The following is a 15,735-nucleotide window of genomic DNA, read 5'->3' on the forward strand; positions in this document are numbered from 1 at the left end:
GAAAAAAGTTGTTGTATCAATAAAAGCACATTGAAAAATTTGCAATTAAAAAATACAAAGTAATAGGAATTTCCTCCAACGGGGTTTTATTTCGAAATGATGGGATTAGTGAGTTAAATGAGTACGAACAAGAGGGAGAGAGATGGGCAGAGAGATTATGAATGAGTACAAATGAGGGGGATAAACGGAAAAGGAGAGAAAGATAAACAGAGTGAGTAAGCGAGAGGGAAATTGAAGGATGGAGAAGGGGAGACATGCGAGTCTGCTGAGTAGCTGAGTAGCATCACCTGAGTGAGAGACTAAGTGTCTGTGCGGTTGCCACGGTGATGGTGCAGCTGATTACAGACAGGACAGAGTGGATAACAGATTTACCTAAAATCCACACCTGACCCGTGTCTCTGAGCAAGACCCCTAACCCCTAACTGCTCCCCGGTCAGTGGGATGCATTAAAAATGTAAAACCATGAGCTAAAAATGCAATCTAAGTCGCTTTGGATAAAAACGTCTGCTAAATGACATATAATGATTTCTGAAGGTAGTCGTCAATCTTTGGTTTGGTAGTTTTTCTGATTAAAGGAATACTTCACCCCTCAAAAGGAAAGTTTTCATATCAATTACTTTGGTATAACATTGATGTCTTGGGGGAAAAACGTACTGCTATTATTATTTTACTACTATTGCATGCCTCGTCGATAAACAGTGAATAAATAAACGAAGAAACATTCGAAAGTATTGACTTAAATGAGGACACATTAAATAACAAAACAACATCAACATCTGTTTCTTATACTACTCATGCAGTACAATCCAAGTCCCATTTACACAGTTCACTACTCCACTAAAACCATATTATGAAGATAAGAAAGACAATTGCAAGATGTGCAAGTTTCTAAAACATAGTATGATGTAAGGTGATATTCACTTACTTTGGATAAAGGTGTCTGTCAAATGTCTCAGTAAGGGATCAGCCGCCGTGATCTTGTCAGTTGGGAATGGATCCCTTGGAAGATGTGAAAACTGATCCTTATTTACCGCTCTACCTCCTTAAAATGATATGTAATATGTCCTTATTTATTATATGATATAGTGGAAGATTTGTTTTTACACCAATATTAATGTGAAATTACGTTGGTTGTTTAGACAAGGCTAGCTCACACTTTGGCTAATGTTAGTTGACTTTAGGATGAGCTGCATTTGTCGAGCAAATCACAGGTGTACGCAGGTGTTTAAAGATGTAAAAATTGTGTTTAAAAGAACTGTGTCTTTCTTTCACGCTGTTCCGAATCACATGCACAAGCCAGAACCAGATCTTTATCAAACGCCACCCAGGTGTCACTCCCTGAGCGTCTGTCTTTTGCACAACGAATCTCATAACTTCTGCTAATCATTTTCTGATTCAGGTGAATCTACCCTTACATCTTTAGCATTTGCTACATAATATTTTCCAAATTAAGTAACAGAAATAGACTCAAAACAATTTGATTACAGAATTTATTTGGCAAACACATGGATGCATTACTAGCTGTCATAACGTGACTAACAGCAGTATCAAAACACAAATATTGTTAAAGTTTGTAATGGAGCAATAAAAACCAAAACACATTAACACAGAATCGGTATAAAAGCAAGTTAGTGACATTATTTCATATTACAAAATGAAATCTCCCAAAAAAATGTATTCATGAGAAATTTAAATGGCGTTAAACTTCAAGTGTTTTTAAATTGTCATACACATCTATAGTAACGTACCAAAAATATGACCTCTGCTTTCAACCCATCTTAAGCATTTAGCAGCATTGCTGACTGAAAAGGAAAGTGTTCAGGATAACCTCTTAAAGAAATACTATGTAAAGGAAGAAACAATGGTACATTTCCATTTCATGGATACATTTACAAATTGACATATTCCAACTGTGATTTCACACGTATGCTTAAATGAAGCACTATTTGGTACAGTTTCTGTTCTCATCCTTCCCTTTTGCACTTTGGTTTTTGCAATTGAGCTGTATGTAAATGAGCATGCATAGGCCAAGGGGAATACTAAAACTAATTCACTCCAGACATCCCAGAGTAACATTGTGGTGCTGTCAGCTACAAACCACATGAGCATCCAGCAATCCATAGGGTGCGTCTCACTCACATTCTGGTCTCTTCTAAAGGCCGATTCATGTACTCGTGGAAGGCTGAACGTGAAGGTAGCCACTTCATTATTGAAGCTTTGAGAGCTATGATCCATCTGTAAAGAGAACCAGAACCATCAACATTTGTTCTGAGTTGCACCATTTACCACTCCAGGACCTTAATGAACATATAACTATTAGAAAAGGCTTAATACTCAAGTTGATATAACCCCAGAGTTCCTGAACTAATACCAAATTGAGATGTTTCCTTTACATTCTTTTTTACTTATATTTACTTATATATATTCATATTATCAGGGATCTCCCCCCTTCGCCAACCAAATGCTTTGTGTGCCTACATAGAAGCATACGCACTAGTTTCCAGATGTGGTAACATGTTAATTATTATCCTTTTAGGTTGATTGCAAATGTTCTCTTTGTGATTCAGGTGGCATTATGCTTCTCAGAAATCGCTGTTGATTTGCACAAGGCCTCGGTAATAGCAGGGAGTCGCCTGAGCCTTCTAAGCTGCAAAAGTCCCTGAATTAACTTACAGCTCCTCACCTTTTATTTTCATGAGGATTTTCAGCACAGAGGTGGAAAACCTTGAACTCATCATTTGGAGGTCTCAGCTCAATAGTGGATTTCTTGGATCCATAGGAATGCTCTCGCACCATGTATCCCTGAAGGTAAATCCCACCTAAAGACAGAGTGTAATATTTCCTTCAAAAGCAGGTCAGGAAAATCAAATCTGTAAGATTGGAAATCTGTAAGATTGGCATGGCAATATAAGCATCGATCATTTTTAAATATGGCAAGAAAGTTACCCCGGTGTTGGACAATCATAAATGAAAATAATGATGAAAGTGTTTAGAAGTATTGTTAGTTTATTGATATTATACAATGGGTATCATCCTTAAATAAAGCAGCACTCATAATGTCACGGTTTGGGTTTGTTTCCTGTTTTATTTTGTAGTTTCCTGCCTCTCGTGTCCCTGGATCAGCTTCACTTCCTGCCCTGTCGTCATCCCCTGTGATTGTCTGTCGTGTCCCTGATTGTTTCCACCTGTGTCCAATCACCTGCACCTTCCCAGTGTATTGAAGCCCTGTGTGTTTCTTGTCCCTTGTCGAGTCATTGAATGTCGTTACGTTGGATGTGTTTTGGTAGGTTAGCCTGAGCCTGAGCCTGAGCCTGATCTGAGTTTGGCCCATATGCATTCTGGGTTTTTGGAAAAATGAAGTATTTTGTTAGTTAAGTCTGCATTTGAGTCCTGCTTCCGCCACCTCAGCGTGACACGTAACTCAGTAAGCATTACACTAAGTGTGTGGAGCATGTATTAGTGGTATGTTGAATGAACTACAAGGCACTGGTATATGTCATAATACCCCAATATAAGTGGGGAAAAGGCATAGATGTTCTGCCATTGTTTTTGCTCTGCCATGCAGTTATTGTTGTTATTATGTTGCCCTTTAGTTATTACCACCTGTGATATTGCTTGTTGACATATAACATGCAAATTCATTGCCCTGAAAACGATGTAGCAGATCAGACACTAAATAGTTGGCTATGTACCACAATGTAAGGATTGCACTGCCAATCGAATAGTTTCAAACCATCTATTGTGTTTGATTTCAGTATTCTTTGGCGTTGCTCCAGTCTTTCTCTATCAGGGAGCCCACCTCAGGCACCCGGTCAGCAGTAGTGACAATGCCATTTGCCAACCTCTGATTACATGCTCTGAGGATACGGCGCCCATCGCAACCTTTGACTCATAGTCTCCATTTCAGGCAGATTTGAAAATTTCCACAGGCACTAGGCAGGTGGTTATACAGATGTGCACGGTTGCTCCTCAGAAAGGCTAGGAAAGAAAGGCAAAATAGGCTTTTCAGAGAATTCTTGCAATGGTCAACAAAATCTGTGGCATGGTTGAACTCCTGGATTCACCAAACTGGTAAAATATTTATCCTATTTGGTAGTCTGGCTCTATCTGCAGGTGGAGCCGTGCAAGTGGTATCCTCCTCAGCCACACCCTGGCAGTCATTCCCTGCAGGAGTGAAATAGCTGGCTAGTCAACAAGAGAAATCAAGGGCCTTCCTTAGCTCTTTTCATCACCGTATATATATCTTTGCTTCAAACAAGCCCCAATAGCCCGATGGAAGCCATCCTCAGCCATCACCCTGACTGCAGCTCTGATTGCCTCTTCCTGAATATGAGTATGCTACCTGACGCCTCTTTGATCCAATTTTCTAAGGCGTCAACTCTTGACCCTGACTCCAACATTATCCTGTGCTGCCCTCTGCTGGCTTATGGTGGACATTTTGCTGTGGTCTAGTTAACAATCAGGGAATAGGTGTGTTGAATATAGGGTTGAGGGTGCAGAAGATACCTCACTACCATTCACCTAATCACATTAACATAAAATAACCTGGTGTAAACAATGACATGTTGCAAGAGGGTCCAGATCACCAAGGTGGTATTTTGGCTATTCACAAGCCCTGATGATTATTACCATTCATAATTAAGGTCATCATAACTAAATACCACTTTGGATATAGTTGTTAACTCAAATAGAGCCTGGGAAGTTTGGGGTGAGATAAAAGAATCGTTGATATCGTTGATATCCTTCAGTGCTCCTCCACTTTAGTATTATCCCAATATACTGTATATAGGCTATAGCAAGAATGGGTGGTCATTATTAATGCTCCGATTAAAAATATAAAAATTTGAATGCACCTTGAAACCTGAAACATGTTAGATTCTGCAGTTTTGTTAGCTATTTTAAAACCATTTGACAGACTACATACTGTATATCATACCATGTGCATGAGATGCACGGATCCCGTTGTACAAGTAGAGACAACCATCCTTCAGAATGCAGTAGTGCTGTACCCATGCGTCCTGGTTTTTATCCATTTTATGAAGCAGTCCAAGACACTCGGGGGTTTTCACAGCCAGCGGAGGCAGATTGGAGTTGTGTCTGGTGACATCCACCCACACATGGTTCTGAAACATGAGAGGTAATTGAGGAGATTAATGTTAGCGTGGGGGGTAAATATATTTTAGATAATAGGCCAGGGTTAAATACTCCCTAATACACTTTGAATCCATTGAAGCCTGAAGGTCAGCCCCACAACAAAAGTACTTTAACCACTTTTTCAAAAAATGAAAAAAAATCTTCTTTTACATTGGGCCAACCTCAATGCAAGTCAATGCTATAATATGAATATGTATATGTATATATGTAAGCACAATATAAGTGATTGTTTTACAATAACATGTTATAGTTATAACCTAGAGTTAGTAATGTTGAGAAACTAAAAGAAATGATCCAGCCTCTAAATCTAGTGAGAGTCTGATAGCCCATCCCTTCAGGCCTCCCTCCAAAAATGCTCCCCAGAAATCATAATTTTGAACATAAACAGCAAATGTGGCTATTGACAGAACTTGCAGCTTATTATTAGTCTTGCAACATCTGCAAATGTCTGGGTGGTTCTGAGGATTTGATTTATGAATTACTGATGTTATGAGAATGACAACTATGCACCTGACAACCATGTCAATATCTACCTGCTTTGCAATAATGTACCGCATAGTACACGGTAGCATGTTAATACCATGTAGTGTACGTTTGCTGATTTGATGCAGCTACTGCCCAGCATTATCCAGTTGTTACCTGTGTGATGGGATGAATAGCTTTCTCCATAGCCTCAAGCCACCTGGAATCACAAAGACACCACTTAATCACAATTTGCATCCTTAGCCGAGCATAAAATAAGTCTTGTAATAATAAGCATTTCTATTGAGCTTTTATGAAAATATAAAATAGATATAAAAACAGACATGAGAAAATGTTAATATTAAAAAGTTGGTTGGTTTAGAAAGTTCCAAAGGTCTGTACAGTACCGTTTCATCTCCTGGCTGGAAGTGGCACAGAGGAAGTACACCCGGCTACTGGATTGAGGGCGGCACTTGAACACAAAGGGTTTCCCCAGGGAAAGATCTGGTCCCACTTCAGCCCCTTCCAGTTTTACTGCAAACAAAGCCCGCTTTTTTCTTTCATCCTGCAAGGATCAAAACGTAATGTTAAACAGACATTTGTGGTAGCACAACTCTTTTAGGAAACATGGGTATGCAATGATGATGCTTCCTGCTCACCCGTTTATGTCTGTGGTAGAAAAGGCAGCAGTCATGTGTGAGCACAAACCACCTCCTCCTCCAGCCTTTAAACAGGCCGCGATGGGTACGCTTGTAAAGATAACCGCGACAAGCTGGTCTGGGGGTGTTTGGACCACGAGCAATGTCCGACCCAATAGTCAGCGTTAGAACATCTGGACCTAAAGGATAGAAACGTTTTTCTTTTAGATAACATACACTTAAGTGTTCTGCATAAATAGTCAAACCCACTGCTACATTTACCTAACCACTAAAATAACACAACATTCAGCGTGTTGAAATATTAGTTTACAATGACTCGGCCATTGAGTGCAGCAGTTGTGAACGGTTGTAGTTTGTTGTTGTAGTTTTCCTCCTCATATTTATACTATGTTGTACTTGATAATATGATCATGGGCCTGCTGTGTGAATATAGGGTTCCATTAGGGGGTTTTCACTATTGTTCATGTTATCTGTAGTGTTGTCCTTGCTTGTATAGATTGTAACGGGCGAACATTACCTTCGACTGCTATTGGTTTGGTCTTCTCTTGGTTTTGGGGATTTCATTATTATTGGTTTGTTTTTGCATTGAACTGAGGAACATTTGTACTTGTGGGAGTAGAGTTATTGTTTGTGAATATTTACTTATTTGCTTGTACGCCGGTTTGAATTTGATTTGCAACAATATATTGTCATACGCAACTAACCACAGGCGTGGTGACTTTCATATACGATTGTTATACCCATTACTATTTGTGTCTGAGTAGAGGAGAGCCCCAGTTATCAACTTCAGATGCCGGTTCCTTTTAATTGAGCGCATATACTTTTCCCCTTTAGGATTAGATGACAAGGTGAACTGTTATAGGTTTATACCTTACTTTAAATGTGTTTCTTGGATCATTATGAGGCCTGGAAACAGCATACCTTGCCTGGCCAAATCCGTAGCTTCCGAGTGGGAAATGCTGGTTACATCGGTTCCATTGACAGATAGCACCGAGTCTCCTACCATCAACCCTGCTTCCTCAGCAGGCCCATCTAAAATGACAGAAAAATATGTGGTTGGCAGAGAAAACACAACACTGTGTGTTAAGTGCAACGGCTTACAAGGCATCGAAATTGCATTCATTTGGTTATCGGTATTTATATAATTTAGCATAATAACGTACATCATATTCATTTTAAGGAACAACCCTTCAAAAATAATAAATAGTTGCCATAAAATGAACACATTCGGTTAAGCAGAGAGAAGCTTTTGTATTATTTCCTTGACCCGTTGAAGTAACTTGGTCTCATTGAGAAGAAAAACATGTCACGTTATAATCCAGGTCATGTGACTGCCTCCCATTGGTTGCCTTCTCATCAGGATCCTGTTTGTAGGCTAAATTTAGAAGGCTGCCTATTTTTGTGTGTGTTTTTTCCTGGAGCTCTTTCACCAGAGATGAGCTCTTTAACATGAGGGGAACTATTCCAGAGGACTTACTTCCAACTTTTCTTTTAAGTTCTTGCTTACAATGCAAAGGTGCAACGTGCCCTCACAACAAACTTGATCAATGCTGGACTCTGCACCGTTCAGAGTGGATCGTGATAAAGAATATCAGTTCAAAGACAAAGACTGTGCACTTCTACACGGCCATCATTGAGTCCATCCTCTGCCCCTCCATCACTGTGTGGTATGCGTCGTTTGCTCAGCTGAGACAGTGATTGGCTGCAATCGGCCATCTCTCCATGACATATTCTCCACCAGAACCCTGAAGCAGGCGAGAAAGATTGCAGCCAGCTGTTCTGACCCTGGACCAAACCTCCCAGATTCCCTTCACTCTGGCCACAGGCTTTGGTCCATCCAGTCCTAATGCAACAAAAACCTTCCAACTGATCCTTTTCTATATTAAAATAAAAATATACTACTTTTATAACGTACTTTGATTTTGTCTACTTTAGTTTATTTGAACTTTTTAAAATGATGTCTTGATTATTGGCTAAGGGCTGGCTCAGGTTAGCCTGGACCAGCCCTTAGTTAAGCTTCTCTAGGCTTAGACTGCCGGGGGACTTCTTAGGACACACCGAGCCCCTCTCTCACTCTCACTCTCTCCTCCCACAATCATCCATGCTTTATTAATGTACATCACTAATTAAGCTTCTTTCCGGGAGTTTTTTGTGCTTTCTCGCCTAGCAGGTCTCCGTGGATCATAGTTTCGTGCGGACCCCGGTTCTGACTCCTGGCTCATGGCTCTGCTGACACCTGCTGCTGCCATCATCATTACTTTAAATATGATTCATATTACTGTCATCAAAAACCAACATCTTTCTGCTCTCCCTCCCCACAGAAGCCTCTGTGGATGGTGGTTCGATCTGATGGAGGTTGTCCCTGCAGTGGTCCTGCCGTACACCTCTTCTGCTACTTGCAATTACTTGTATCATTTCAGTTAGAGAAATTGAATGTATTGTACATCTTTTACATTGTTGATTCTGTACACATGACATCCATTGCAGTCTGTTCATCCCGGGAGAGGGATCCCTCCTCTGACGTTCTCCCTAAGGTTTCTTCCCTTTTTTCCCCATTGAAGGGTTTTTTCATATTTTGGGGAGTTTTTCCTGTGCCGATGTGAGGGTTTCGGGACAGAGGATGTTGCATGTGTACAGACTGTAAAGCCCTCTGAGGCAAATTTGTAATTTGCGATTTTGGGCTATACAAAATAAAATGAATTAAAATGAATTATTGCTTATTATTTCATTATTATCATGCAACGTATTTTGGCATTTAAACTGTCCTGATTGTGTTTATTAAATGTTTAAAGCAATCCTCTCGGTCACCTACATGGATGAAATAGGACTGTAAGCAAGGAATTCACTTACTTGTGTCAACCTCTGTAACCACAATGGGGTTAGAAAACTGTATTCTAAATCCCCAGGGATATTCTCCTTCCCCTCTGCTGATCTTAACCGTCCTCTCCCGTACTGAATAGGAAGAGAAAGATTAGGTCAGCGTAGAAGGATATCTACGTGGTCATTTGCTTACTTCAGTGTACATTATAGCCTCTGCAGCCAATATCAGAACAGCGATTGAATTCCAAATGAATTTTCCATTTTTCCTCATAATCACAAACGTACTTGAGACAGCTCGAGTTTTGTTTTTGAGGTTGGGTGGAATAAAAGCCGAGTCTGCATCATCTCCTTGGTAAATCCATGGTGAAGAATGGAAAGTCTCTGTGTAAAAGCCACTGTCTTCATTGTCTTGAATTGGAATTTCCATAGAGCGAGAATCCTCTGAGACTAGAAAAAAAACATAAGGGAGCACACAACAATGCGTGGTACAGTGCAGCATGCTCTGTAAAAGGTGCATAACAGTGGGTGAAATGATACGTTTACAGATTTTGACAATAGTCATTTAGACCGGTGTACACATGCAACACCATCTGCCTCAGGACCCTGTGCTTTAGCCCACAGTCAGGAAAAAAGCTATTGCTACCTAAAATAACCTCCATTGACTGATCAGAACATTTGATCTAATACTCACTAGACCTTATTGAAGTTATTCATCCACACCATCAATATATTTTTTCTTCCATAGTGATCAAATATATATTACTTAAGAAATTTCCATATTTTATTGAACCTGATATAGAGCATCTGACAGATGACATAATAGTTCATGTTTCTTTTACTGTTGTAAAACAGTAAAAGAAGTTAGTATGCAAGTTCCTCCTGGCTATTTGTATCAAGCACATATGTCAAACTCGTGGCCCGCAGACCAAATCCAGATGACTTTTGTGTTGTGAAAATTACACAAAGGTCCCCACACATGCGCAGTCGAACGAGAGGTTCGAGAGGGTCATGTTTTTTTTAATATCGATTCGTTATGCACGTTTGGTGCACCCTGGTATAGAGTAATACCACAAATGCCCTAAGGGGCGTTATGTGGTAAATGGACTTGCACTTGTATAATCTGGAGGTGAAAGTATCATCCTTTAAAGAATGCACAAGTTTGATCATCACTGACTGCTGATTATTTGGATACACCCCTTATTGACCCAAACTCAACCCCCCAGTTACCTGATTCCTCTGTGATATCACTGGTCATTGAGCTTCCTCCAGCGGAGCTCCGTTCCTTGCTCTCCTTGAAGAGCTTTCGCCTCATAAGCCAGTGGTCAGAGCCACTGCTGTCCGGGTCTCTATGAACCACTGGTTTTTGATGCTCCTTGGAGGCTGGAAATGGTGATAAAAAGACACAATCGGTCAGTTTTACAAATGACCTGAAATCAGTTGTTCAGTTTTATTTCAAATAACCATATCATCTGACAAACTTTGGTGTACTTACATCCAGATACTATGTGTTCATCTTCCCCGGCCGTTTTACTGAGCTGCTCTGTCACATGGGTTTCTGCATCAATAGAACTGTCAGCAGGACGTAATGCAGTGGCTGCAGGTTGGTCAGGATTGTCTGTTATCCTTCTTGCTGTGTTCAATTGCTCATCCTTTCTCTGCTCAGCTATTAGTGGTAAAGAAGGGCTGGCATTTCCTGTTTTTTCACCAAATGGTATAGATTCAATCTCATCTGCAATCTCCATTGTGTTGATTGAACAAACGCCCCCCTCCTGCAAAGGGAACATGTAAGGGACTCCCAGGTCAGCTGTACTGTGTGTTGTTTGCCTGAGTGCATTAACGTGTACTGTTGTGACCAACGACTTAATATGTTTAGGCAAAACTGGGCTTTCAATTTCAACCTGGACCTTGAGGAGTGATGTTGCAGGATGCCTCTTTGATATTTGTTCCTCTGGTCCTCTGCAGGATGGAGGGGTCGCTTGTATGGCAAGGGCTCTGTGACTCAACTTCTCTGCGTGGAGCTCTGAGCTGTGAAATTTGACTTCCTCCATTTCTTTACCAGGATCACTGTCTGTCCCCCCGCTACGTACATCCATGGCTATGCTCTGTTTGATGTCTCCATCCTGCTGTCTGAGCTCTTGAGGGGGGTAACTGATTGGTCTTGGACACTGCTCATTGACCATGAACTCATCATCAGGTATATCTTCAGAGCTGGTCATATCGGTGACATACTGCCTTTCATCGCAACTGTTTGGGTCTTCGGAGGCAAGGCGGGCCTTGTATTGTGGAAAATGATCATTTCCGAATGCAGAGAACCTGTCCGTACCCCGGTGAATCCTTCCCAGCCCTTCAGTTTGCAGAAGCAGTGAGTGCATGACTAAAGAGGGAAATGATTTAGTACATGGGGACAGAAGATCTTCCTGCATCGATCCAGGACCCTGTGACCTCCCAGGATATGTCTGGTGTCTTTTCTTTGGAGACCACCGTCCTCTGTGCTCCACAGTGGCCATACCGTTGTTTCTAATCAAGGATTTTTTCTGCTGACAGTTAATGAAATCTTTGGTGAAGTTGGACCTGGACAAGGAGGGTCTCATGAGCATTGGCTCATAGCTGGCTGGTTCTGCTAATCTATGGAACCAAGGTGCCACCTCTGCTGTTTCTCCTGCTTGTAAAGAAAATTGCCGTTTAGATTCTTCATTATTAGTAATGTTTGCGTGAAATTGCATTGGCTTTTTATCTGCAGGACTTTGAGCACCAATTCTACAGGAAGCCAGGCAGTCGGTTAATTCCTCCAAAGTATTATTTCTTAAGTCTGCAAACTCTTTGGGTGGACAAATGTCCCAGAATTGACCACTTCTGATGCTTTTGTCAAAGTTTTTCCTCTTCCCTTGAGATTTGATATTTGACGATGGTCTTGGTGTAGATGGATGATTTGTCAACATTAGGTCTGTTGGTGTTTGTTTGTGATCCCTGCAGCATTGCCCCCACAGTGTGTTGTCCCAGGCGCTTGTTGGAGGGACATATTTGGAATCACAATGAGACTCTGTGTGTTCACTCGTGTTGCCAAAGGTAAACCTGTAGTTTGAGCTTTGATTCCCGTTGTGATTAGTCACATTTTGGAACGACTGCTCACATGACTTATTTTTTGGTAACCATGTCTTCTCACATTTACTCTTTAAAAACACATCAGCACAATTCCCTTTTGTGTTTATTAAAACAAGTGAGGTCTTGTTGTCAGAAGTATTCAATTGAAAACTTTCTTGAATTTCATGTTTGCCATGTGACCCGGAGCAGTTCATTGTGATGTTCATTATGTTAGTAACTGGTGCTGATGGGTGGGTTGGATCTTCAGAAAAGGGCACACATGACTGCTGGACAATGATATTTGGGGGGAAATCTTGCACGTCATTGACAGACACCGACGCCAATGCCCTCGCTCCTTTCTCTTTATCCTCTGTCGTTTTGGTATAAATACTCCTTTGTTTTGTAAATGAATTCCCATGATGATCCAGTTTGACTCTTTTATCCTTTGGTGCAGCACTGTCGTATTTTTCCTCATCTTCCGATCCTGACAGGAAATTTTCTTTTTGAAGAAAGTCTGTCTCACCCTTTTCAACATTGTCCTCTTTGCAGCTAAAGGTGTTGCTTTTGTTCTGCTTATGAAAGCTACAAGCTGAGACTCCCTCTGAAAGTAAAAAATTCACACAAAATGTTAACAAACATCTACAATGTGGTATGATAGGTATATATAGCTTTAACAGATCACAGATTTTTACCTATTTATAATGTATATAAGTACATACTAAATAATAATCCAAATCAAAAACACATGTTAGATTGTATCAAAATAAAACACGCTCACGTGCGCTTACAGACAAGCAAAGAACAGAGAAGCTGGAAGTACAACACCCAGTGGGAATTTTCCAATTCTTTCATCTGTAACAAGGATTTGGAATTACATTGAATAGATCAGCACCATCACTGTCACAATACGGGTATTTGTGACGTATAGACCAGATATCAGTATTGCCATAAACATAGAAACATGAACCCTTCCCCCTCTAGAGGTACAAATGGCTCATTCTACGCTCAAGAAAACACATTGATTCTTATTTTCAGTAGATGCCTGCATGAAAAACTACTTATAGATATTTGATTCATTTTTAACAGACCCCCCTAAACAATGGCATGTGCCTACAAAGAAATGATGTGGGTTTGGGTGATGGTTCATAATCTATAGATCATCTTAATTGTTTTTGTATGTTACCCACATAATGGTAGTGGGGGTTGGATTTGTGCAACAAACACAGATCTTTTAGGTTACCGTCTGTTTCCAATGTGAAATCCGATGTTAGATTTAATTGTTCTGTAACTTGCGTAATTCCCTAACCGCACTTCCGTAGTTATTTTATTAAAATGAAGGACTTTTTCAAATAAGTAGATATTTTTTACTTTTTGTAGGATATCATTCCATCCTTTCATGTGAGGCTATGTTCAAATGTTTCCAGCTGTTCCATTATGTAAATCATAAAACAGCTGAAGTGTCAGTTGAAACAGTGTGAAGTCCTTGTGAGGTCAGCAATAGTGTGTCTAAGGCGTTCTCTGCTTCATTAAGCCTAATGAAAACCTTGAACCTGGTCCTAAGAAGTCCAGATATTGGCCAACTGCGCAGGTGTTGGAAAAGTGTGACTCAGCTAAGCACATGATTGACCTTGTTGCACCGTCAGCCGAAAGCTTCAACTCACGCTTACTGCTGCTGGATCTCTTTCTCCACCTGCTGTTCCTCCTCCTCCCTCTTTTACTCATTCCTGAGGCACCACAGTCTCACATTAACTGCAAAACAAGTCTGAAAAAATAACGTCACGCTAACATTTCAACACAAACTTCAACTCATATTTTCCCAATTGTTTTTGGATACACATACTGGAAGTAAGGGATTTCTGGGATTTAGTTGATGTGGGAAAGGCCAATGTCCACAATGTCACCAGGATATGAATGTAACTTAGACAGCAACGATGACAACAACACCAATGATACGAATGATAATGATGATGTGCCCCTGTGTATATCATTTTTACTATGATACACAAAAATCAAACATTTTCACAGTTCTTGGTGAAATACAAAAAATGTGTAAATAGCATGACGTTATTATAGACATTCAAAAAACAAGAGTTTGCATTGTCATTGGAAATCATCTTGAAATGCTTGGATCTTCGCAGGCGTATGAACCTGTAGATCCTTTTTTGCACACGCAGAATGCATAAGAAGAGGTAACTTACGTCTTGCTGTGAAATCCTGACGGTTTCTATCAACGAATGAAGAAGAGCAGCAGAGCAGCGACTGCTTTCTCAGACAAATTGTTTGTGCGCCTCAGACTGCTCCACTTCTTATTGTTTCTATTTTTAACGTAAAGCAGCTTATTACTTTTAATCTCATGAGCCAATGGGGATGTGGTTAGTTTTTTCAGTGTCATATAAGAGCACCGTAGCATACGCATACCTTACTCTAACGTTGTACGTATAAGCGCTATTGACACATTTCCTAAGCATCTTATAGAGGATGTGAAAATTATATAAAGATGTATATTTTTAAAGGAGGTTTATTACAGCTACTTTAAAGGACTGTGGTACATAGCTCTAGTAAAGAGATGCTAAATATTGCTACAACTTATTTAAGCAGCCATATGAGGATGGGGTCTATGAGAAGTCAAAATATATGTTTTATACGTTTTCAGCCGTTTCTAGTTTTTATTTAGTGTATAGTTATTTTCATATATCCTAGAAGTTATGTAAGCCCTCTTCTTAACCACACAAAGGCGGGATGTGTCCGAGTTCAACGCACACCACAGAGAGTCCTGTTTCAACAACGGTTCAGCTCTTTACTGAGATATGGTTTTCAAATGAAACAGAATTCGTTTTTGTTAGTGCTGTGTATCAAAAGCATTAACCAAGGACCACCTTCTCTTTATTAGTCACCACAACTTTTTCTTCAATTGTCCCCTCCCATCCTTCTAATCATCCCCAACACTTCCCCTACTAGGGTTTTATTTCCAACTAAGACCTTTTTGCCTGCTTCATTGTCTTTCTCCCTGGTCCATCCATCTTCAAACCGCTTATCCTGCACACAGGGTCCCTGAAGTCAATCCCAGCCAACATCGAGCGGATTGGTCACCAGCCATTTGCAGGGCTAACACAGAGACATACACTGGGTGGGGTCAGGCCCGGGACCTTCTTGCTGTGAGGCGACGGTGCTGACCACACCACACCACACACGCGCATCCTCTTAAATGCTGATTGGTGTTATACTTTTAGCTGTTGTTCAGCTGCTTTTATGGTTTGTTTTGATTTCTTCTTCCTGGTGTTTTCTGTGTTTCCTTCTCTCTTCTCTTTGTCTTTCCCAGAACAAGAACCAAGCGACTCCCCTTAAGGGCCAATGTCAAAGTCTAGAGTTTAATGCTTTTTCTTCTGACTTCATTGTGCAATTTCTATTTTCCTTTAACCTTATTTCAAAGTATTGATACTACATCATCTATTTAATTATTTTTCTGACAAAGCTGGGTAGAATGGTATTATTAATTAAACAATTACACACAAGGGCAAAATGCATATCTGTGTTTTGGTCCACTTTAGCCACGCACATT

The 15,735-nt window shown here is 40.4% G+C and overlaps 1 protein-coding gene across 1 annotated transcript; it reads right to left on the reverse strand.

The window, feature by feature from the left end:
- Window positions 1–1,061: 1,061 nt before the first annotated feature.
- On the reverse strand, window positions 1,062–14,442 carry pdzph1 (PDZ and pleckstrin homology domains 1). Its single transcript, XM_037483804.2, has 13 exons — window positions 14,375–14,442; window positions 13,838–13,925; window positions 10,588–12,777; window positions 10,323–10,475; window positions 9,381–9,542; window positions 9,126–9,227; window positions 7,197–7,307; window positions 6,276–6,454; window positions 6,024–6,181; window positions 5,794–5,836; window positions 4,937–5,123; window positions 2,684–2,819; window positions 1,062–2,235 (listed from the first exon to the last, which is right to left on the reverse strand). Exons 2-13 carry the CDS (start codon window positions 13,896–13,898, stop codon window positions 2,136–2,138), a joined length of 3,582 nt encoding a protein of 1,193 aa, XP_037339701.2. The 5' UTR covers window positions 13,899–13,925; window positions 14,375–14,442; the 3' UTR covers window positions 1,062–2,135.
- Window positions 14,443–15,735: the final 1,293 nt, after the last annotated feature.

Source organism: Pungitius pungitius, chromosome 18 (assembly GCF_949316345.1).
Source record: "Pungitius pungitius chromosome 18, fPunPun2.1, whole genome shotgun sequence".
NCBI classification, from domain to species: domain Eukaryota; kingdom Metazoa; phylum Chordata; class Actinopteri; order Perciformes; family Gasterosteidae; genus Pungitius; species Pungitius pungitius.